The sequence below is a fragment of the Haliaeetus leucocephalus genome, unplaced genomic scaffold, assembly GCF_000737465.1.
Source record: "Haliaeetus leucocephalus isolate CR32 unplaced genomic scaffold, Haliaeetus_leucocephalus-4.0 Scaffold2, whole genome shotgun sequence".
Taxonomy (NCBI): Eukaryota; Metazoa; Chordata; class Aves; order Accipitriformes; family Accipitridae; genus Haliaeetus; species Haliaeetus leucocephalus.
In genome coordinates this window covers 10,727,996-10,751,011 of record NW_010972438.1, presented here as the reverse complement: position 1 = coordinate 10,751,011, position 23,016 = coordinate 10,727,996, and the positions used below count along the sequence as shown (strand labels likewise).

The following is a 23,016-nucleotide window of genomic DNA, read 5'->3' as shown; positions in this document are numbered from 1 at the left end:
ATCTAATAGTCCAGACACTTGTTTGCATTGTGATAGTTCATGATTTATTAATTATATGCAGGTTGGATTGGGACATTTGTTTGGAGATCAACAATCAATGAACAATATAAACAAACATGTCAAATTGTCAGTTCCTATGATTGTCAGATCCCTCTCCCTGCAAATTCAATTTTTTTTTTCTGTTAGAGAAAAGTTTGGGGGTTTTTAAAATTCTTTTGCTTGTCTTTCAATGTTTGCTGTTGGGTACCATTGCACCTGATTTCCTTTTCCCTAGGAAACAGTTCATAATTTTATGGGCAATGTAAAAAGGAAATTACTTACACAATTGTGATATTGAAACACTATCCACATTTGCATGATGTCAGATTGCTGCACGTTTTTCTCAAATATGCCCATATGTCAGTAAATTTTCTGTAAATGAATGTAATGTAATGTTTTTAGGTTGTTCCTGTTTTTACTTGTCTTATTTTTATTGCTGAAGTTGGTTATTAACTACTCATTGCCTCAGCATTGAGTTTTAATGATGAGAGCCTCCATTGCTTGCACTTAGTAATCTTAATTGGTATGAATTTTTTTGATGAGGATCATAGGATAGTTCAGGAACAAACCTTTGGAGATCCTCTAATCCAGCCTCTGAGAGGCCATAGGATAAATGCATCTCATCTCTGGTCTGCTGTTTCCACGAAAACAGAACTGACATCTCTACTACAGGTTGGGGAAGAATGAAAGCTCTAACACTGGCAATGGTCCCTGCAGCTTCTGGTTTGAGTCATTGAACTTTGCCTGAGATATGAAAGGATGGATGTGATAGCTTATGGTTTCAGAAACGCTGCTTAGCTTTCCTTGAAAACCAGGAAGTTCTCCCAGTTCTTGGTTGCTGTACAAACCCCAAGAGTCACTGAACTGCATTCTGAAAATAATTGTTGAAAGCTTTTGAATGCAGCAGGCTTGAGGAATTGACATTCTGTCAAAAAGTTTACTTGAAAGCTGTTGTTTCCAAGACTGGCCTTTCATTGTTCTGGGATTCCTATTATTAAGCCTATTTACTTAAGACATTTTAAAGGTTCCTGTTGCAAGTAACCTCATTATGTACAGTAAAAAATGAAACATATTTAAGAACATTCAGCAGCTCAAGGGGTATGTGCAAAACGTGATCACCATTTGAATTGAGTAGGCCAATCTTTCAGCTTCCAGTAAAATCACCCAGAAGCAAAAATTAATAACCAGTTTATATCCAAAGATGACTTTGAAAAACAAATTTGAGCTGAGAAGGTGGGCTTGGAAAAATACTTCCTGCAAAAAGCTTTCTAAGCAGCTGAGGGGAGAAGTAATGGAAATGATCTTAACTGCAACTGTTAAAGACTCAGGCTTTAAGGTAGCACATGGCTGAAAAAGATGGCTGCAGTCCCTATGTTGGTTAGAGTACGATAAATGGCACTTAGCAGCGAGGGGAGAGCTTTCCTAGGAATGGGTATAAAGGGAGTATGGAATTTGCATCCTTTCACCCCTCCTCCCAATAATTTCTTTTTAACTCCCTCTGTGTAATGTGACTGGTTGGAAAGGTTGGCTGTAGAATACACACTGAAAGGCAGAACGCATGACTGCTGCTTTTGCTCAGTGTATATTGTCCTTTAATAATTGTGAGGAACACTTTCAAATTAAGGCTCAAAATATGTTCTTTTGCTTCTAACCTCTAAAGAATGTCATGTAAAACTGTTAAATACAAGCAAACAAACCCAACAACAATAAAAGTGCATAAAACCCCTTTAGGAGTAAATATGATTGTGTGACTTAAATGTCCTGGCCAAATTCAACCCTTGTCCACTGGTTGCATTTAGGTGAACTGTGCTGAATTTAGGCCCAGTGACTCAACAGTCCTTTTAAATGTCTTTACTTGTATAAATAGTTGCTGTAATACTTGGTATCAAACACAAGGGAGCCAGTGTCCAGCGGATCACTTCTAGCAAGGTTCACGTTGAACTCCAGACTAAAATCCATTTGGATTGTCACAGAGTTTAACCCTAAGATTTTGAGCATCCCCAATGATAAATCTGATTTATGTTTCAATATAAAGTGCTGGGGAATGGATAACTTCTCTCCTGTTAAAAGCTCTGTGTGACGTATTGTGTGTAGGCTCCACAGTGTCTTATGAGTTTGTAGAATCCTAGTTACAACTGAATTTTGTACTGGGTGAGAGCAATGACTGTTATCCTTACCAGCAAGGTCCCTGAGCATGCTCAGTACCCATATTTAAACTAAGAGGGTTTTTTACAGTTCAGAAATCTGATGAAGCTTGTCCTTTTATTGACAAAGAGCTCAGTGTTTTATTTACTTAAAATAAGTCTTTGCCTGTTTATCCTCCAAATAAAGCATTATTGAGTTACAGTATTTTAAAAAATAAGCTTTTTAAAATCTGCATTGCTTGTTTTCTGACAGCTGTTACTTAAATGCATGCTGTGAAATATGTAGTTAAAATAAATGGCTTTCATACAATGATTGTTTGTTCAGTTTAAATATCAGGAGAGTTTTTAAAGACAAGAAAATAGGATTCTAGTGAAAAGATAGGCAATATTTTCAATGTAGTGGTGCCTACAGATGCTGCAATGATTATTCCCAACTTGAGGAGTGCAGTAAGTATTTCAAGTGTGTCTAGCAGCATAAAGACTAGTTTGCGTGTTCATGCAGTGTATTTTTAGAAACTCAGCTGTGATCTACATCTTCAACTTTGAACATCTGGTCATTGAAAATGCAGTGAAAGTCCGTTGTTAATGAACTTTGGAATAACAGAGATGGTAAAGCAGCTCAGCATTGAGGCAGGGCATTTATATGGCATCATCTCTCTTGGCTTTCACAGCTTCCCTGGCTGTGCTGCCTAAAAAAAAAAAGTTTAGTCATGGATCATGAGAAAAACCTAGCTTGAGTTTGCTGTGCAGGCCAGCATTATCTGATTTTCTGTACGTGCTCCCCATCTGTACCTACCTGATCTTGTCTTGTGCTGGAATTGCAGGTTCTCTAAGACACAAATGATCTAGGGAAATAACTCCGTATAGAGTCTTGTTCAGTATAGTACTGATCGTGATGGGGGCTCTTAGATGATGACAGTACAAATAAATTACTAATAAATCGTGGTGCAGTTTCTAGACATGCATACATATAATGAAATATATGTGCTGTTGATGTAATTGTTATGTATCCATTGCAGTGAAACTGTGTCAGATTGTACCAAGTGAGAGCTTGCTGTATGTGTAGCGTTCAGCACTAAAATGATATGCATAAGTTAAGCCATTTGGACATAAATTTGAGATAATAGCTCTTCTATAATGGAAGTATCTGTGTTTGCATTATTGAACTTATATTAATAAGCTGGAATCAAGTGAGGTGCTAGTGGAAATCCACATTTAATATCAGTATTACTTGTATTTGCATACAGTAAAAGTAATGCAATGTGTGTTGCAGTTCACTATCCAGATCAAGTCAAATGAACTCACCCTTGTCCAGCAATAATGCTAAGGTATATTTTCCAAGAGTTTTTTGATTTTTAAAATTTTTTTCTTTTTCCCCCTCCTGCTTGTTTTGTAGGAGCAGCTGTCTCAGGTCCTTGATGCCATGTTTGAGAGGAAGGTGAAACCTCAGGAACATGTGATTGACCAAGGTGATGATGGAGACAACTTCTATGTCATTGAGCGGTAAGCAGCTGTGTCTTTGAAATGTAGCGTATGTTTCCTTTCAGTTTCTTAGAAATGGCATGGAATGCTTACTGCAGGATAGTTTCTGAAGGAAACTTATTTTTTGCAGTCCTTGCCTCTTCCTTTGATCTTTCCATTTTCTCCTTTAGGCCCCCATTGACTTTTGGATCATTTGCCCAGGGGCAGTCAAATTTGACAGAGGTGGACATTTCAAATCTGCTGGGTTTTAATACATTCTGTTTGACTGTGTAAAAACACAAATACTACTTTCTCTAAGGGAAAGAACGCAGCATGAACTTGCCTGTGCTTTGTTCAGTTTAGCTTTTGTGCCCATCAGCATATGCATACCTTAAAACCAGCCATATTACATGCTGTTTCTAGACTAGGATATGTTTTTTCCTGAAGAAAGGAGGGGGAAAAGCAGCAAAAGAAACCATACCGTAAGGGAAGGGATAGGAGATTATTTTGGGGAAGGAGCATACAGGAAATAAAAATCCATGGTAGTGGCTACCATGGAACAACCTGCACTTTGTCCAGTTAGTTTTGATCACTGACTTCAGAGAGACTTGTGCTTATTTTGCTTCTGTTGGTCATGTGATTTGCATTTGCAGAGTTTGAGGTGCCGTTTTGCAATTTCTTGCATCAAGCAAATTCACATGATAATTTATGGATCATATATATATGTGCAACAGGCATATAATAGATATGTGTGTGCATGCACATTTGAGTATCTTTTACCCTTTTGGAAGAAATTCTGGCTAATGTCACTTTTAGTCACTGTATTTGAAGAACAATTAAGGACACAGATTTATTTCCTCCTGTAGAACTGTAATACTAAACAGAATATTACTGAGCAAATTATAAATGTCTGTTAGAACACAATCTTAGTAAACTACTTTTTTGATGCACTGGTATCTTTATTATCACTGAAATAATGGCACCATTAATATTGTATTAAATGCTTTCAAAGCAGTTCTTCGAGACAACATGTTGCCTTTTGAATTGTCATTCATTCTGTGTTTAAGGAATTTCCAAAAGAATTTCTAGGTTAGGAATTACTCATTTTAAGGACATTCCCCTTTCTGATCAGTGGAGTTACAGAACATAAGGCTACCGCAAATATATTCTGACCATATGCCCGTTCCCCTGTCCTCTACCATACCATAGCATTAGCCTAAACCAGTGCTGCATTTCTACGCTCAGTTATCTTCCTGAACTGCTCTGCCGCAGACCCATCCCATGTCTTTGACTAGATAGGACAAGTTCCTTCTCTTGCCATGTTCACTGGGGAGATCAGGCTGTCCCAGATAAGAGTAAGGTACTGCAGATCAGAACTCACGGGAGCCAGAGCCACCAGCTCTGCAAAGATGAGATGTACGCAGAGCAGTGGTTCCTAATCTTGAGGAAACTTAAACTCAGTTTGGGAGCCTCTCAAAAATGTTAGATACCATCAGCCTATTTTATTTTTTTTCTGTGTAAGGCTCTTAACCTGTTGGTTACTAAAAAGCTCTTCCTGCTATGAGTTTTAACCTAAAATAAAGAACTGAAGTGGAACCTTATCTTTGATATTCAGGTAAATGTTTTTATGGTGTCTTTTCTACAAATGTAATGCTATTCCACAATGGTTTTTTCTATCATGAGATAGTTGGGTTGGAAGATTTCAGGTTTTTAAGTTTTTGTTTTGTTTTAATCTCGAGGTATAATACACCAGTAACATAAATATGTTGCCAAAAGTATGTGACAGAAAGGCTATACAGTGAGGGAAATTAAACTTGGTGTTGTCTAGCAATAGAGCATACCAGCCTTTGCTGTAAACACCAGCTGAGCTGCAACTCTTCTGTTGGCCATTCAGTTATTAGAAGGAATTCTACAGTTATGAATTTTCTGTCTCCTGCTCTCCCTTTCCAGTCCTCCTCCACCTCCCAGCCCCTTGTTTTTTCATGTGAAAGAATAGCAGGACGCTGGTGTTTATGGCAAGCTACAATATTTCCACTTGCCTGGAAGTGCAAATTCAGAGGACTCTGGCTCTTTCAAGGCATCAGTACACATGTTTTGTTACTCTAAGTCAAGTCATTAATGCCTGAATATCCCTGAGGATTAGTTTCTTCTGTCTGAATGAACAGTGACTTTGTTGCAGATGTAACTTTTTAGCATCTTGTCTGCATAGAAAAAATAGGCTTTCTGGCTCAGGCCTCTTTCCCTGCACCGTCCCCCTGCAGCGTCCCTCTCCCAAGTCTTCTGGTTGTAATACTTCTTCACCAGATTACTTTTGTTTGAGTGTCTTTTACCATGCACAGAGGGACAGCAGGCAGGGCAGATGCAACTTGAGGATGTGGCAGCTATTTAGTGCTTACTGCATGGAAGGGAGAGCTGGGACGAATGTGTTGCATGGCTAAACATTAGTATGCTCATCACTGCTGAGGAGGCACCTGATTGAGTCTCTGCTGATTGAGCAGTCATCAGTCAGGAGGGGAAGCACTGGCCTCTCTTGCCTCTTGGAACAGACTGATCCACAATCTTGCTGAGTTGCCCTCTTCTGCTTTTCTGCTTTTTTTTTCCTTGGGGTTTTATATTTTTTCATGTCAGTATTTTTCTTTTGAGTCCTTGAGCTCCTAACGATTACCATCTCAACAATTACACTTCGGTCTGTGTTTTTATTCTTCTTATCTTGCAGGGCTTTAGCTCACAGACTGTCTCACAGCTCAGCAACAGTTTTCTCAATAAAGCTGAGCCAAGGTCACCCAGTGGTGCCTCACCAATTTAGTCCTTGGGCCACAGGCATCTGAATGCTTGGCTGAAGGTTACGTGGCTATAGCTAATTGGACATAAATGGGACTAGTAAGTGACTTTCAGGCTGAGGGATGGGAAGAAGGTGTTGCGTTTCCTTAATATGCTCACAGATGGCTCTTCCAGATTAAAAAAAACCTGAAGATTGTTGCCTCTGGTGCTTCTCAGAGAATGATTAAATACATATTGGACATTACAAGAATTAGTGAAATTTTCCATCAACACTAATTCTTACTTAGTTTACTGTTAGCATGCTGTGGGTCTCTGTCTCCTAGGTGTGAGTAAACAGTGGAATGTAAAAAGTGTCCAGTAAGGATGATATGTGGTCTTCATGCCTAGCTTCTTCCTTTAGCTTTCTGGGTGACAAGGAGAGACTAAATTTCTTGGATCTTCTGACATGTCTGAAGCTGGCCCATCTACTGTTGATCCAGTAGCCAAACTTTTTTGTGGGTCCGAAAGGCTTTTAATACGTAGACCCTCAAGTCATTGTGCAAAACTTCCTCACTTTGATGTATTTTAATTGTTTGTTTGTTTGCATGTAATGTCCACTTTGTGGAATCTCCTACAAATGAAGCTGGCGTAAAGCTGTCCTGTAGTACATTCTTTTTTTTAGATGCAGCAGTGTTCAAAGATAACTAACAAACCCAGGGCTGTCCATCAGCAATGCTGAAAGACCTTCTGCTGTTAATACTAGGCAGGTTGAGAAGTTTCACCTACTGCCATTCCTGATGATTCTTTTTTTTTTTTTTTTTTTCTCCTTACATGCCTAATGATGTTCTGGGAAATAATACCATTCCTTCTGTCAAAGATCTAAACTGTTGGGGAAAATTATGTGTGTATTCAGCTGCTTAAAGACAGGAAGGTGTTCCCTGCCTGCTTTTTTCCCAGGCATGATATATTTTGTAAAGTCTCATAGGCCAGTGGCTAGTCCCTGAATGATCTCTGGTGCCATAGCCAAGAATTAATCAAGCCTAGTCAAGGTATATTTTAAAATGATTTTTTTAAAGCCCCAAGCATAAGGCAGTTCTGAGGGTGTTACAGGCACTTGTTTGACTTTTAAAGGGCTACCTTTCTGTGCACAGCCTGTTTCTTCATATGCAGTTGCTATGGTGCAGTTTGATCCAGATTTGTGTCTTGAGCTTTGACTCACTGGACTTGTACCTTGCATCTTCATCAGAGTAGTCTTCTGATTCTTAGTAAATTCTGGGATACTGTTGCCTTAACTTCATTATAATGTAGGAAGTGTGCCTCTTGGAGAACAGGGTGAGGAGGCCTTTCCATTTTAAAGGTTACAGATCCCAATGAACAAGAAGTACAAGGAGGCTTCTGGTACTTGAATGTTTTCCTCTTGATCTGTTCAGAGATCCTGGCTAGATGTCAGCAGTTTTAGAGAGCTTTCCTGTTTCTAGAAGTGAGCTATAACAAAGGAAAAAAAGAAATTAAAAACCTTTTAGCTTGGCCGCTTCAATTTGAAGCCAGTGTGACTAGAGTGGAACCTGTATGTTCTGCAAAACTGCTGGAAGTTACTTACCCATGCTTCCTAAGCTTGTGCATCCTACAGTGTCACCTCAGCACACAGAGCTTTGTGAGAGTCGAATGGATGCTCTTCAAGTTCGAACATTGCGTGCTGTAACCTGTGTTCTTCAGTAGCCACACCTCCATGAAAATGGTGATAAAATTGGTTGGTTCAACTGTCAGCATGCTTGGAGTTCCAGCATGGTATGAAGTTGAACTGAGCAATAAAAGTTTTGGTCATAAGGGAGCTATTGGACAAATACCAGGTGAGAAATGGTTGCCTCTGGACATCTGTGCTAAAGTGTGAAGATGTGGCATGTATAACATTCCTGAACTAGCTTTAAATCCTACAGCTTGAAGATCACTATGTGCTGCTCATAGTAAGTCTAGTGAGTTTGCACTGCAAAACTCACTTAGTGTCTTAGGTATGTAAAGAAAGGCCCTTTCTGTAATCTTTGTGCTTCTATGGCATCACTGTTGTCCATACAAGAGCTGGATAGTTTGAATCTAGCATGGGCATATGCAGATACAAGCTACAATTGGATCTTGGGGTTATGATATAGACATACCCTTAAGCTGGAGTTGAGGCAAAACTGTAGGAGCAGGTGAGCAGTTGGACTGAGTGTATCCCAAAGGTACTGCAGCAATGCTGTCACTGAGAAAATGGGTATTAGATGGATCCAAGTCACTCTAAAGAGGCCTCACTAGATAACACATGCTGTGAAAAGACAAATACTGTTAAAGATGATGAAACTACCTATCATCCTGGCCAGAACATTTACAATAGCAATGTGAAAATACTGTGCAGAGGAAACCAAGTAGATCTTGCCCAGATCTATCAGGAGTGAAATGCTTTATTAAGAGAGAATTACTGTGAAAATACTGTAGGTAGAAGCAGCTTAGTATCAGGCAATTGGAAAGGTTGATAAAACATGTTCCGTCTCACCCAGCAGTAGGAGGACTATTTGTATAGCAGCAAAAAGCTGGTTTTATGATTTGTACTGGAATGTTGTCTAATAAAAAGTGTCTATTCCATTGTTTTCCAGGGGATTGTATGATATTATTGTAGCAAAAGACAACCAGTCACGCTGTGTGGGCCGCTATGATAATCATGGCAGTTTTGGGGAACTGGCATTGATGTACAACACTCCTAGAGCTGCCACCATTGTTGCCACAACAGAAGGAGCCCTTTGGGGACTGGTAAGGAAAGGAAGTTGCTCTCGCATACTGTTTTAAACACTAACTTGCAGTGCTTCTCTTGGTATGGCTCCTTGTGCTAATAGCTGTTTTATCATGATCTGTTATCTTGCCTCCTGGCATAAGAGATCCATTGTGCAAATCTTTTTGGCCACCTTTCTAGAAAACTTTTCTGTAAAAACGACATCACTAGTTTTATCTGTCCCTTTATTATTTTGCATTTGCTGTAATGGTGGCTTTTGTTAGGGGGAAAAAAAAAACCTGGTTCTGTGTTCATCCTGCAGAGGACAGTGGAGGCATTAATGCATGTATTTTATGGGAGGGAGAAACAATATCTAAATGACATTCTTTATTTTCAACTCACCTTCCTACCATTTTGTCTGCTTTAAGGGGAATGGGAAGGTGTTAAATATCTTCTTGAGGATGTCAGTAATTTGAAGAGCTAGGAAAACTGCCCAAAGATTTGTTTTCCTTCAAAATAAACTGTCATGATGTTTCTGGTCCCTTTGTGTTACCCTGGAAGAGGTTCTCAGGTCAGCATGACCTATGAGATACCAAGCTAAATGATGGTGTTGCTTTGTCTCTAGCCCAGCAGTGTTGAATGTGAAGCTGTAGACATTAGTTTCTTGTTTTAGTTCTTTTCTTTGTACTATTTGGATAGAGTTATTTTCACAGTGCTCTCTTACTCATCTGTGAGGGCTCACATAATAACCTGATTGTGTGATCAACGAAGCCTTTGAAAGCCAGAAGTGTTGTATGCTTTCTGTGTGCACTGGGCTCCTCGGCAACTATCGCTGGGGGTTGACCATGTGTTGTGACCGTGACTGTAGGACTGATAAGCAGCTACACACAGTGTGCTTATGCAATCTCTGCGCATGCTGAGAGAACTGATTTCCGACGTCCCTTTTCTTTGTGAGCTGAAAGAAAAGATTTTGGTAAATCAACAGGGAGTAGTGTCAGAATCTAATTTATTGAACAAGACAGAATGAAGCAGCTACCTACAAACTGAGCTCATTCATAAAAGGAAGAAAATGAGAAGGTGATTCTTTGTTCCAGTTTGCCTCTGAAATGAACTGCACAAGTTGGGTTAAATTTGGGTTTGTTTTTTCTGTGATTACGTTCACTTAATTAGCAAGGTGTAGTTGAAGGGGGACCTCTTGCTAGTCATCTGTCCTGTGGATATTTTATTAACTAAGGCTGCATTTTCCTGCCTAAAACGTCCATTATTTCTTCTAGTTATTCTGTTGTTGCCATGTTTTATTATACTATTTTGTGCCTGATGTAATGTAAACTTATTTTTATTAGTCCGCAGAAGTCATTGCTAAAGCTCATGGGTTATCTGGTGTTTAGGAAATGTGGATTACTCCTGCTGCATTGCAGACTTAGGCCAACAAAAAAGCCTGGAAGGCTCAGGCACAAAGCAGTTATCAAACGTGGGTCTCTTCTGGAGCAGAGAAATGTCCTCAGCCTTTGCTACGGAACATGTCTGGGGAAAACCTCACGATCACACATGCTTCCTTCACTACTCTGCCTTTTTTGTTCAAATACTGCTGCTTCTCCTCTGCCATTGATACTCTCAAACAAATGAATTCTGAATTTTTTATGCTTTTGCAATTCCCCTGACAGTTTCTGCACCTTTCTGCTTTTCCAAACATGTACATTTGAAGAGACTTCTACAACTGAAGAATCTATTTAAAAAACTAAAGATAAAACAATCCCTCGTGCTTTATCATCTCTTGTTCTCCTTTGGAGTAATACCATTCCTCCCTTCATCTTTCACCTACTTCGACTTTTATATTCCAGTAGTGTCACCTGTATCAGTCATCGTTTCAAGTTACAAGTATTTGCAGCCTGAATCCCATAAAATTGTTCACTTACTTGACAATACCTCTTCACCTCAAAATATCGCTGCTAAGGTATCAGTTGATGTTTTCAGAAAATGAGATCCAGACAAGTGGCTCTCAGGGCTTCAGAATTTTCTGCAAATTGTGGTATATATGTAAACTTAAAAGTTTTAGGTTTTTTGATACCATTCTCCTAACCAAATTTCCTCTCCTTTCCTCTGACTTTTTGGTTTTGCTTTTTACACTTACGGCCTCATGTTGTGTAAGGTAAACTCTGCAACTCGTGCTCTGTTCATAATTTAGTGCTGATCCCAACAGGGACCGTGGGCATTATTGTCATGCAAACGCTAACAAAAATACCTGGTGGGCAAGTGCCCTTCCCCTTAGCCTGGATGTGCTGTTTAGTTTCAGCTCTCTTGTTGCCTTTCTCATTGGTGTTTGCCAGTAGTGGAGCCCTGCCTTTTCTGTGTGGAAATAAAAAGCATTTCGTTAAGATCTCTGACAATAAACCCTCAAATATGTCTGCCCTTGCAGGTACTGAGGCAGGAGATGTGGTTAACTGGGCGAGCTTGCCTTCACTCGGGCACGTAGTGCCGCCCAGTGGCCACGGAGCCTGCAGAGCACTAGCTGCTGCCTGGGGAAAAGATCAGAGCAGGAGGGGTGGCAGGGGCTGGGCGGGAATCTTGCCCAATATTTGGGCTTCAAAAACAATCCAAATAGTTTTTCCATCAGGAAGGTGCTTATGGTACATGTGGACAGCTAGCAATTCGGAAACAGTCATTGCAAAAAGCTGGCTCTTGGATCCTAGAAGGTGGAGGAGTGAAACAGCCTGTTGCTGTTTGATATTCTGTTCCTGATCTATTTGAGACCAGTATAAATATTCAACTTTTGAAATCCCTGACTCAAGTAGAGAAGAATCCAATTCAGACTTAGTCCTGCAGTTGCCTTAACAAATAAGTGTTGGAAATTCAAATTCTAGGGACTTCAGCAAGAAGAGCGTAATTTCTTCACTGTGTGTGTAAGCATGAAAGATATATTAACAAACAGCCAAACAAAACCCAAAAACTCAACCCTGAAAAACAGTACAAGATAGACTAAAACCAGAATTCTTAAATGCTTATCTGAGAAGGACCAGGTCTTACAGCTCCCTGTTTTTCAGTTTGTTATTGCAACAAGTACTCTCACAAGAGCTGTTATGATCACCACTGCGATGGATATGGTATAGTTTTAACAGCTGGCTTCTCAAACCCAGTGTTTGTTGCAAATACTAGTTCATGTTTGTCAGTTCTTTAAACAGGGAGCATTTTAGTGAAGAGGAATAATGTATTTCTCTGTGCTGTTTCTTGCAGGATCGAGTGACATTCAGAAGGATTATATTGAAAAACAATGCAAAGAAGAGGAAGACATATGAATTATTTATTGAGTCTGTGCCCCTTCTTAAATCCTTGGAGGTAAAGCCTCTCAAACATCTGCATCAAATTCTTATATTAGCATTAGCTCCGCAGTCAGTGTTTCTGTTACATCAGATGTCTGTGTCATTTTTGCCTAGAACAAAATCTGAAGACCTACTTTGGAATCACGTTTACTGTACAACTTAATTTGCATTGTTGAAGTTGTACACTTTTTTCATATCTTTTATGCACGGTAAATGATTTGCTGATTTTTATCTCAGTCTGTGTAAAGATTTAAAAAAATCACAAAAAACCCACAAAACAAAAACATCTATAAATACATCAGAGAACAGGTATGAAAGTGCAAATTGGAACTCAGGGCTGTGGTTTCCTTTGAGGGTGTGATATTGAAGTAATGATACAATCACTGGGATATTTGGCCTTTATCAGCCATGAATGTTTTTAAATTTGAGCCAAAGATGTGGGCCTTAGTAGGTCTTGCTTTAACCTTAACAGGTATGTAGGAGGTGAACCAAGAATAGGCTAAAGGGAAGCACTGCTACCTAGGAACAAAATGACAGATGTCATGCTGATGTGTGTGGTGCATGACTTCAGGAACAATGTGTAAATTGTCACTTCTAAGCTATTGATTCAGCCTGTATCTTCAGAGGGCTTTTGGAGCCATACCAAACTATTTTGTAATTAGTATGTGTCTGTCTTTTGCTTTGCACCATAACTTAGCTTTTCTTTGTTTTCTCATCATAAGGGTATTTTTCAGCATTAATCTTTAGTATTTGAGAAGAGTTTTTAATCCCTTTGAGAGAAGATTATAAAATTGCAAAGTATCATTAAGTGTGAATAGCAGCCTCTAATACATATTATTTTGGACATACACTGGTAGCTGTGGAAGGGGTAAAATTGCACACCACCTTCTCCCTCAGTGCCTAGCTTAAACTAGTTCCGTCAGTGTGACTTGAGCACAAAAATGACTCTCAAATATTTAAAGATATAGAAAAATAACTCATTAGCACTGGTTGGCTTTCTGCATGACACACTGCAGTTGAATCATGCGTGGATCAGAATTAAGTTTCTCAAACATGGGCTAGATTAAGGTGCATTTGTGGAATGAATGGATTACAACTGAATCATCTGTGGAGAAACTAATTTTAACTGTAGGATTTTCTTCCTTTCTTTAATATGTTTTTTACACTGCTCTGAAGCAATAAAACTGTTTTGCGGTGTTCTAGATGGGCAGTGGGAAACATTGGAGGTAAATTTAACTGTTCTTTCTCCCTTCCTGTTCATGAAGACTCAGGCATGCTCCATTGCATGTCAGATTAGTACCTCTTTGCTGCCCTTGCTGCTGAGCATCCTGTTGCGGTGCCTGCTTACGCTGGTATCCTTTTCATACCGCTTCGTCTCTCCACTCTTAAGAATGAGTTCTGGGACACAAAACCCCCTACATATTCAAGTGTGTGGTGATTAAAATATTTTGAAAATGTGTTGCTGGTGTTTCTCATTGAAGTTTGTTCTTAGGAAGTTTATGACATTTTTCTGAGTGTTTTCTTCAAATTTCAACTGAATCTTAGAGGAAGTGATTATTTTTTTTTCTTTGTTCTAAACCAACCAAATCAGTTATTTGTTAACTTTGGGGGTAAAAAAAGCACACGGATGGGACACTAGACAATTTTCTTTCCCTGTTGATTATGGTAGTCTTGAAAGCTGTGGTGCAGTATGACAATGTCATTATACGGGCTGTATTTTTCAGTACCCAGCTACTGTTGTTTGTGTGTCTAGGGAATGCCTCTTCATTTCAAGGCTACAAAGTTTACCAGAGATATACTATAATAGATGAATATGTTTAATTTTCCTCTTTGTTCCAGGCATCAGAGCGAATGAAGATAGTGGATGTTATAGGGGAGAAAGTGTATCAAAATGGGGAACGTATAATTTCTCAGGTACTTGAAGTCTTAATTTCTCTTTGTCATTCTCCTTTCTCTGCTGCTTTTTTCCTATTCTGAATTGACTTATAGAATCCTATTACTTGGACCAACTCGGCACTTATTCTTTTAATGCTTCTAATTTATTTAACCACTTCTTGAATGTTTGGGGAATGGCCAGTATATTTTTTGCTACAAATTTATTACTTTCACTTCTGAGTTTTTCCTCTCTCATCTGTTTGTTTTTTATAAATGGTCTTTGCAAGGTTTCAAGAGGAGTATGCCTTAAGAAGCTGAAATTAAATGTCTGTCTATGCAATTTTCCATGAAAGCCCCCAGCTAGACGTTTCATAGGCACCTATTATGACCAGGTTAAACAAGGAGTCACAAGCATGTAGTAAAGGCATCTCTAATTCCTAGGTCTGACTAAACAACAAAACCAAAAAATTCAACAAGAGTGTGATTGATTTGGATGAAAGTAAATGAAGTAATTGTGAATATTCACTAGTTGGACCCAACTCAGTTAACTATTCTAAGAAACTATCAGGGTTAATTAAAGCCACTGTTTTTCCTGATGCTCTTAAGAGTATTTCAATGGTGGAGTAGTCTGGCTTCAATTGACAGCCTTTGGTTGTTGGTGTATGTTTTATCTGCTGTAATAGATCAAGGCCAGAGTGGTGGAACATGAAGCTGGACAAACTCAAGCTAAAGCTGTGGGATTTTTTTGGCTGTGACACAAGTAACTTTTTGGAACATTGTTACTGATGAAACACTGGAATTTTGAATCAACTTTAGCTTGGGGTTGCTTTGTTTGTTGCAAAAGTGCTCTAGTTCAAATAAAAGTTAATGCAAGAAAGTCCCTGGCTTTTGATCACAACCACTGTCTTGTTTTATAAACAGAATATGACTCCTTGATAAAGTCTTGAATAATTAATCTTAATTACCTTGAATGTCAGATAACTCAGTACAGGAAACCTTAGTTTGCTGATAAGCAAATACCGCCAAATTACTTCTCTCCAAAAATACCCTCAATTTTATAAGTTGAAAATCTTGTTGCTTAAGACCCTGAGAAAACTGAACTCAGCAAAACCAAAGCTTATAAATCAGTCTCAGAACTGGGAATCCACGCAATCAGTGATCCAATTATGCAGTTGGTTTTAATCTTTTGTAATAACTGAATTAAGGACAAGGATGTAATTACCCTTAAAAGGAGGATTAATAGTCTGGATAGGTCTGGGTGATGGTAATACACTGCTAAAGATGATGAAATTTTGTGCTTGGAAAAGATGTGATAGCTTTTACATTACAGTAGTTGCACCAATACCGTAAGCCCCTTTTCTCTCATGGATAATTTTACATTTTAATGATCTTTCTGGAATTTGACCCTTCAGTTAAGGGCAGTATACTTTAAAGCACTTAAATTGTTAGTGCCTGCTGGTGTTATGAGGATGTCTCCCACTGTTTTAATTCTTTTAAATAAGTACTCTTTCAGTACTTACTTTCAGAAGTGTGCTGAGTGTATTAGTTCATGTTGTGATAGATGGCAACAGTGAATGAAAATCTTTGCACTGGATGGTTTATGACCATCCCCAGGAAGCTTAGCTAAGGGACTAACTTATTCTGTAACTCCATGTTTAAATCTTGCATCATCTTCTCCTAGCCCATGTTTCATACTCAAGTTGTAATCATCTCTCTCTATCCTTCCCATTACATTCATCCTTGCCCACTTGACTTAATGTCAGATTTATCTCTCTCCTCACATTGTTTCACTTTTTTTTTTCCTGAGCGACTCCCATTCCCTTACCAGTTCCTTATCTAGCCTCTGTCTCCCTGAAGCCTTTAGTCCCTTTGCTTCTGATTTGTAGCAGGAGGCACGTGCTGGCTCTCCACTCTGACTTCCAGTCCTATACCAAGCCCACAAGGGTTGGTATAGAGGGGGAAAGTCCTCTCTGTCACAGGTAAAACTTTCAAAATACTAAGTCCTGGCAAAGCTCTGCAGAGCAGATGTAAACTACAATCTGTTGAAGGTCTGCAACCTGATGCAGTTTAAATAGATATGAAAAAGGTTCTAGAAACTCTCACAGAATCACAGAACGGTTGAGGCTCAAAGGGATCTCTGGAGGTCACCTTGTCCAACCCCCCTGCTCAAGCAGGGCCACCTAGAGCCAGTTGTCCAGGACCATGTCCAGATGGCTTTTGAACATCTGAAAAAAGGGTGGAGACTTCAGAACCTCTCTGGGCAACCTGTGCCAGTGCTTGGTCACCCTCACAGTGACTTTTTTATAGAAACAGCTGAATTTGACTAAACCAAGATTTTTTTATTTCACACTCAGTTATTCAACACCACCTTGTGATATCTTTCTAGAACTTGATATAAAATGGCTATCAATTTTTATTTTTTTCCCACTTGCTCTATGTTTCTTATTTTCCTTTAATGGCATGATGCTATTGAGTGCTTTATTCCTTACCATTCTCACTACCTGTACACAGCTGTTGCATCATTTCTCATGTAGATGGCTTGCATTGTGGACTTGGTTTTCTGTAAACTATCCTCCTCTTACTATGTTCATGCTCCTCAAATATGGCTATTCTCAGTTCTGCTGATCTCCCACTGTCTTACCCTGGATTGACTGAGCTCATAATTAGTTTAATGGATCCTTCTTCCTACTGACATCTAGAAATGTGGTCACTAAATTGGTGTTTTATTAAAACTTGCTTCTGGAAATTCCAGGCCTGGTTTAGTTTCACTATCTATTGGATACTTCCATCAGGATCAGAAGATTTGCATTTAAGTGATTTTACTATATATTGTCAATCTCCTTTGCTTTTTCCTTTCCACCTGCCCTCTCACTGAATGATGTGTACTAATAGTTCCTTCCCTTGTGGGCTCCTCTGATGTATTACCTAACCAGTCACCTTTTAATGTTAAGAATTTGAATGTTTGTCAATTCTAGCAGATTTCTCCACAAGGCCTAGTTCAGAGTGAATGCTTTAATACCATTTATACATACTTTTACAGTAAACTAAAAAATGATTTGTTTTACCTTTTCCTCTTCACAGGGTGATAAAGCAGATTGTTTTTACATTGTAGAATCTGGTGAAGTAAAAATCTTGATTAAAAGCAAGGTGAGTTCAAATTGGGTTATTAGGCTTTAGGTGAATCCCTGATTTGATTGATTAATACAAGTGGTGTGAAAAAGCCTACCCTGACTTATTTTAAGATATTATTTTATGATATTTATCGTTGTCACTCATGTCATGTAGATTGTAAATCCCCATACCTGTTCTGAAGTGGCCAGAAGTCACTTTACTGAAGTTGGAAAGTCTTTTGCTTTTATTTGCTCCTCTACAAACTAACCTGATATATTCTCCCTGGCCTTAAGAGTGGAGATGAAATTTTAATTCTAGGATTATAGAAAACTGCAACTGACAAAACCTGGGGTCTATTATCTCTAGTGACATCCTAGATGTTGGCATTTGAAAGGATCTCTGTACAGTCTGAAGCAGCCTTAGGGAACATCATGTTGTGCATGGTAAAACCTGTGTTAGGCTAATGTAATAGCAGTTCCCAAAGCTGTAACAGTAAATATCTGTCAATCTCAAAACTCATGGGCTGGCATATGCTTTTCTTATCAAACTTCTAATTGAACATGCTGTTAAGGTGTTCTACCAGTACAGAGCATGACTTGGGAATTGCTAGTTTAAAAGCCCTAAACCAATGAGCTGTTGCACATCTGTAAGATATCTGGAATTAACTGCAGCCTTGTACAAAGACAGAACTGTATGCAAATAATTAAAATGTACTGTTTAACAGACTATGACGAGTAAAGAAGCTAACCAAGAAGTGGAGATTGCCCGGTGTCACAGAGGGCAGTATTTTGGAGAGCTTGCACTCGTTACCAACAAACCCAGAGCAGCCTCTGCCTATGCTGTTGGGGAGGTCAAGTGTTTAGGTAAGCAGATGTTCTGTATTTCTAGTTTTTGGTCTTTGCTTGCTTTGTGAACCATGCCTGAGTGAGCAGCTATTCAAAACTAGCAGCCTTTTGGTAACTGGCGGTCAGACACAAGAAGCTAGGAGCATGGGCTGGAGCGGATCTCCACGGTGAAGTTTGAGCAGCACTGCTCCTTCCTTCCAGCAGATTCTGTTTTTTCTGCTTGTGTGGCCTGTACTCTTTGAAGGGGTAAGTAGCATCAGCTTCTTGTCTACAGCTTGTTTGTCACACACAGCTTTCAGGCGATCTTTTAATGCCAGTGTGGTGTGTATTTGGCTTCTGTATTTTTTCTTGAGGTCAGGTGTGTATTACATTAATCTTGTTTCTCCAAATAACAGTACAGAGGGAAATCAGAAATATGATTTCTGTGGCTTCTATTTAAGCCTCAAACCCAAATGGGTTGGACTGGAGGTCTGTGTTCTGAGTTCAGAAAAGATTGGCGTGTGGTGTCCTTTTTGACAAACCATCTTGTTTTCACTTCTGTTCTTTTGCAGTCATGGATGTGCAAGCATTTGAGAGGTTGCTTGGACCCTGCATGGACATTATGAAGAGGAATATAACACATTATGAGGAGCAGCTGGTGGCAATGTTTGGCTCTAGCATGGACCTGTTGGATCCAGGGAATTAGGCACAGGGTACCTCAATGCCTTCTTAGTTCAAGACACAGAAAAGCCTCCTATCAGCAACACAACTCACAAGGAAAACGGACACTATGGAACAGTTACTGCTGCTGTCTTCTTGGGCATTTTAGAAACGATAAACAAGTCTCAGCACAAAGGGATTGCTCACTCCCTGCCTCCACTTTGCTGCTGATACTTCATTATTAGACCTAGATTAAAGATGATTCTAACCCTATGTTCACTTACTTGGTTCAGAATGGCATCCGTCCAACAGTTCAAGTGCCTGATATAAAACCCAAAGTGTGCAAGATGTAGAAGCCTCCTTCCTTCTGGTGTTACTGTTGGGATAAATTTTCAGATCAGATTCTGTAGTGGGAGGTCGCCTGTTCTGCAGAGGCAACCTGTGGAATATGAGCCTTTTATACAGGCTTATTACCTTCATCTGAAGCTTTCCTTACACAATGTCAAATTTGCTTTTAATTGTAGCATCTGGGTTTGAAGTTAAAATACAATGGAGCCAATTAATAAGGTGGCACTGAAGTTTTCTTCCACCTGCTGAAAGCAGCAGGTGGTAGAGCTCTTTAAACCAAGTAAACTGAGCTGGGGACATGGGAGAGTCTGCTTAGCAACAAAATGCAGAAAATGAAGCATTACTGTATTTTAAGTGTTTTCTGAGCAGCAAAGAAAATTGTTTTACTCTATGCTGCCCAAAAAAGTGCAGTGGTTCAGACCAAATGGCCTGAAGGTGTCATAATTGTCATCTCCCCAAATGTGCTCCTTGTTCCTGACACTGAGTACATTTTATTGTGGTGAGATCACAATATATGACCTTCTCTTGCTTACAGAGATCCTTTATACTGCTAGATTTCCCAGGGCGCTGTTGTTGACTGGGTCAGTTTTAAAGCTTTTTAAGGAGGTGAATGTTTTGTAATTTAAATGAAGACTACTTCTGTACTTGTTTACAGGAGCTCCCCCCTTAGTCCTAACATTTCACAGTATTCTAACTTCATTAGACACTTGGATGCTTCCAAATACCATGTTGATTTGCTAAACTTTTCAAAAGTTGGCAACATTTGACTTTGTAAAGCAAATGTCTTTGCTAACTACGCAGTTGGTGTGTTTGAGGAGTCTGGTTTAAGTGATAACTAAGCTAATTATGTTTATCTAAAATACCTGTTAAATTTGCAGCATTTATTAGGTAGATTCTATTTCTATAGCTTTAATGACCTTAATTGGCATACTGCTGAGATTTTATCGGACTATTATCTAAATAAGAATCAGACCATAAGAAGGACTTTTTATGGTGTACGAACAGAATATTTATATTAAGACATTGAATTTGTAGGTAATAAATCTAGTGACCCTTTGAATTTGAATTCTTCTGCAGCTCATACAAAACTTACTGGCGTTTTATGGGGTTATAAAATTTTAATTGTGGATGTTAGTATAACAGAACCTGCTCTTTTTATTCATGGCCACATGAGCAAGAATAGAAGGATACTAATGTTGAATTCCTGCTTCTAGTTACCACAGTGGACATTTCTCTAAGGCACGAGATGCTTAGCTGCAACTCTTAAGTTGATTTCTGGACAATTTTTTTCCGTAAATGGATGAGCTCCTCCCAGTTCCTGCAATATGAGTAAGATGCAAACTTGGTAAGTTTGAATGGCTGTTGTCCAGTTACTGTAATTGGAGTCATATTTTTATATAATGCAAATGATTTGTAATGGACACCACTGAACTAGGTGTTTCCATATTATTAAAGTCCTGGTTGTGATGTCTAGTGGCTGTTCTAACTGCATGTATTTTAGAACAGTGAATTTCCCTTGCTTTACTGGGCTGTTTTTTTGTTGTAAATTATAGCCAAAGAAGCAGCAGGTGCTTCTCATTCATGCTTCCAAGGTTTAACACCAAAGACAAAATAATTCTTTTGATTACAGAATTAAAAACCAAACCAAACAAAAAAAACTCCAACAAACAAAAACGAAGAAAAGATGAAACCTCCCTTACTCATCAGGTCCTTGCATTGATAACAGATAAAACTTTAAGATACTTTGGGCTCCAAGACAAGAGTCTTTCTGAAGCCAGCTCGTGACTGTCCTGTGAACCAGACATAAAGTGGTCTCCAAACTAGTATGAGTTTCTGTGCTGCCTAAACTGTCATGTGAACTACAGAGAAACTTGCTGTGAGTAATCATCAGCTGGCCTTTGTTGCTCCCAGGCAGAATATCCTCTCCTTTATCCAGAGGAGTCTGGCAGGTTGGGTTGCCTTATAGATGGATTCTGGTTCTTACAGCCTTTGGTTCTCTGCAGGACAGGATTGTATACCTCAGCATATGCAAACATTGGCAATTGTTCTGAAGCTTAACCAAAAAAACAGGCAAGGCTACTGTTAGATTCTTAAGGGAATTCTGCCTGGAAGGGAGGATTTGATGGCTTCTGGAAGTCAAAGGAAGGGATGAGAACATAAAATCAAAAGATTAGGATCCCATGCGAGCAAGAACAAGCTTTTAAAGTTTTACCTTACTCTAGACTCCCTGAAGCAAATGCATACTGGGCAGTGCCATCCTGCATCTGTGTGACATCATTCTGTGGTATAGAGAAGCAACCTGACCTTGAGCTGAAAGAGAATGAGCCCGTAAGAAGGCTCATCCATTTAAAAGCTACAGTTTGCAATGTGCCTCATCTAGTTTGGTCTGGTTTAACCAGCCTGTTCTGTACTATTTTGGAGCATGAAGATAGTGGAGAAGCTTGTAGTAAGATACTCAACATTGCCAGGTATCTGGTTAGAGCACCAGCAATGAGCAAAGTCAGAAAGCGTGTGAGTAGCGATAGCAAGACCAGGGAGTGAAACGAGGCGCCTGTTTGTAAAGATCTGCCTGTGTCACTGTATCTCAGCTCATTCCTTTTCACTATGACTGTTCATCACAATTGTTGTGGAGAACAAGCCCAGTTTTTTTGTTGTTACTGCTCAGTGTTCAGTAAATCTGCTGTGGAGTCTCTGAAATTGGCAGTAGAGAGAGATCTAGTTTTTAATAAAAGAACTCAGCAGCAAAGTGGGCAAAGAGGATAGTGTCTTTGAGACTTAGAGGGGGAAAAAAGTTTCTTGTTTGTGATTCCCTGCTTGTGATTGTTGTGAAGTCAGTGAGAGGAGCTTTCAGTGGTCAAATATCCTGGCATGTGGTATTTCTGTTTAATGTCACAGCACAGGTTTCACAATGTAAAAGAACAAAAAGGGCAAAAGTGCTCTCTTTTTTTAGAAACAAAAGTGCAAAACTTAAAACTTTAAAAACAAAGTGCAATTTTGCACAGAAGGCAAAAAACCGAAACCCCTTTGAATGTCACTTCCATTCTTTCTTTTCTGTTGACATGTATTTGTAAACTAGTCTTGCCAAAATACAAACGCTTTGGTTTTTTTTTAACTCCAATTTTTGTTGTTATTGCTGATTATTTTCACTTTTTTCAAACCGTGTATTTTATTTCAAGAGGCCTTCCTTGTGGATTTCCTCCTGATGGTCTGCAGCACTACACTGCTATTTCAAGATGCAAGAGAAAGTCACTAACCTCATAGGAGAACACTCAACTCCGCTTAGCTGGCTGGAGCTAATAATGCGCTACTAATTTTCCTCTGCTCTGTGGGGCACGAGGGGAATTAAATTCTGCATAAAGTTGCTACCTCAAGGCTCCAAGTGCTTTTAAAGGTCTTTCACTTGGGAGAATTTAATAAGACAGTTCTTAAAATTGGTCTGTTCTTTTGAGTTAAATGTTTTTTTAATTGATTCATTGAGGGACCCTTATTTTAATTCATTTTATATTTAGTACTTGATTCTCAAAGGATGAACAGCTGCGAAGTTTGGTTCTTGCACTATAGTGTTGAACATGAAAGAAAAATATCTGCCATATAAATATATGGTTTTAACAAGTTAAACCACTCTGGGGTTCAGCTTCACTTTTGGTTAATAAAAAACTGACATGTTGTGTCCAGCCTTCCTGTACAATCCTGTGTGTGCTCTTTATTGACTTACTGCAGCTGACCCCCCCCCA

The 23,016-nt window shown here is 39.1% G+C and overlaps 1 protein-coding gene across 1 annotated transcript in view; it reads left to right on the top strand.

Moving 5' to 3' along the window:
- PRKAR2A (protein kinase, cAMP-dependent, regulatory, type II, alpha) overlaps nt 1-20,749 on the top strand; it is a 67,432-nt gene extending 46,683 nt beyond the window's left edge. The window contains exons 5-11 of the mRNA XM_010571093.1: nt 3,580-3,686; nt 9,035-9,188; nt 12,379-12,480; nt 14,304-14,378; nt 17,421-17,486; nt 18,175-18,313; nt 18,847-20,749. Coding sequence (XP_010569395.1) covers nt 3,580-3,686; nt 9,035-9,188; nt 12,379-12,480; nt 14,304-14,378; nt 17,421-17,486; nt 18,175-18,313; nt 18,847-18,980 — 777 coding nt within the window. The 3' untranslated portion in view covers nt 18,981-20,749. The remainder of the gene's footprint in view (nt 1-3,579; nt 3,687-9,034; nt 9,189-12,378; nt 12,481-14,303; nt 14,379-17,420; nt 17,487-18,174; nt 18,314-18,846) is intronic.
- Nucleotides 20,750-23,016: the final 2,267 nt, after the last annotated feature.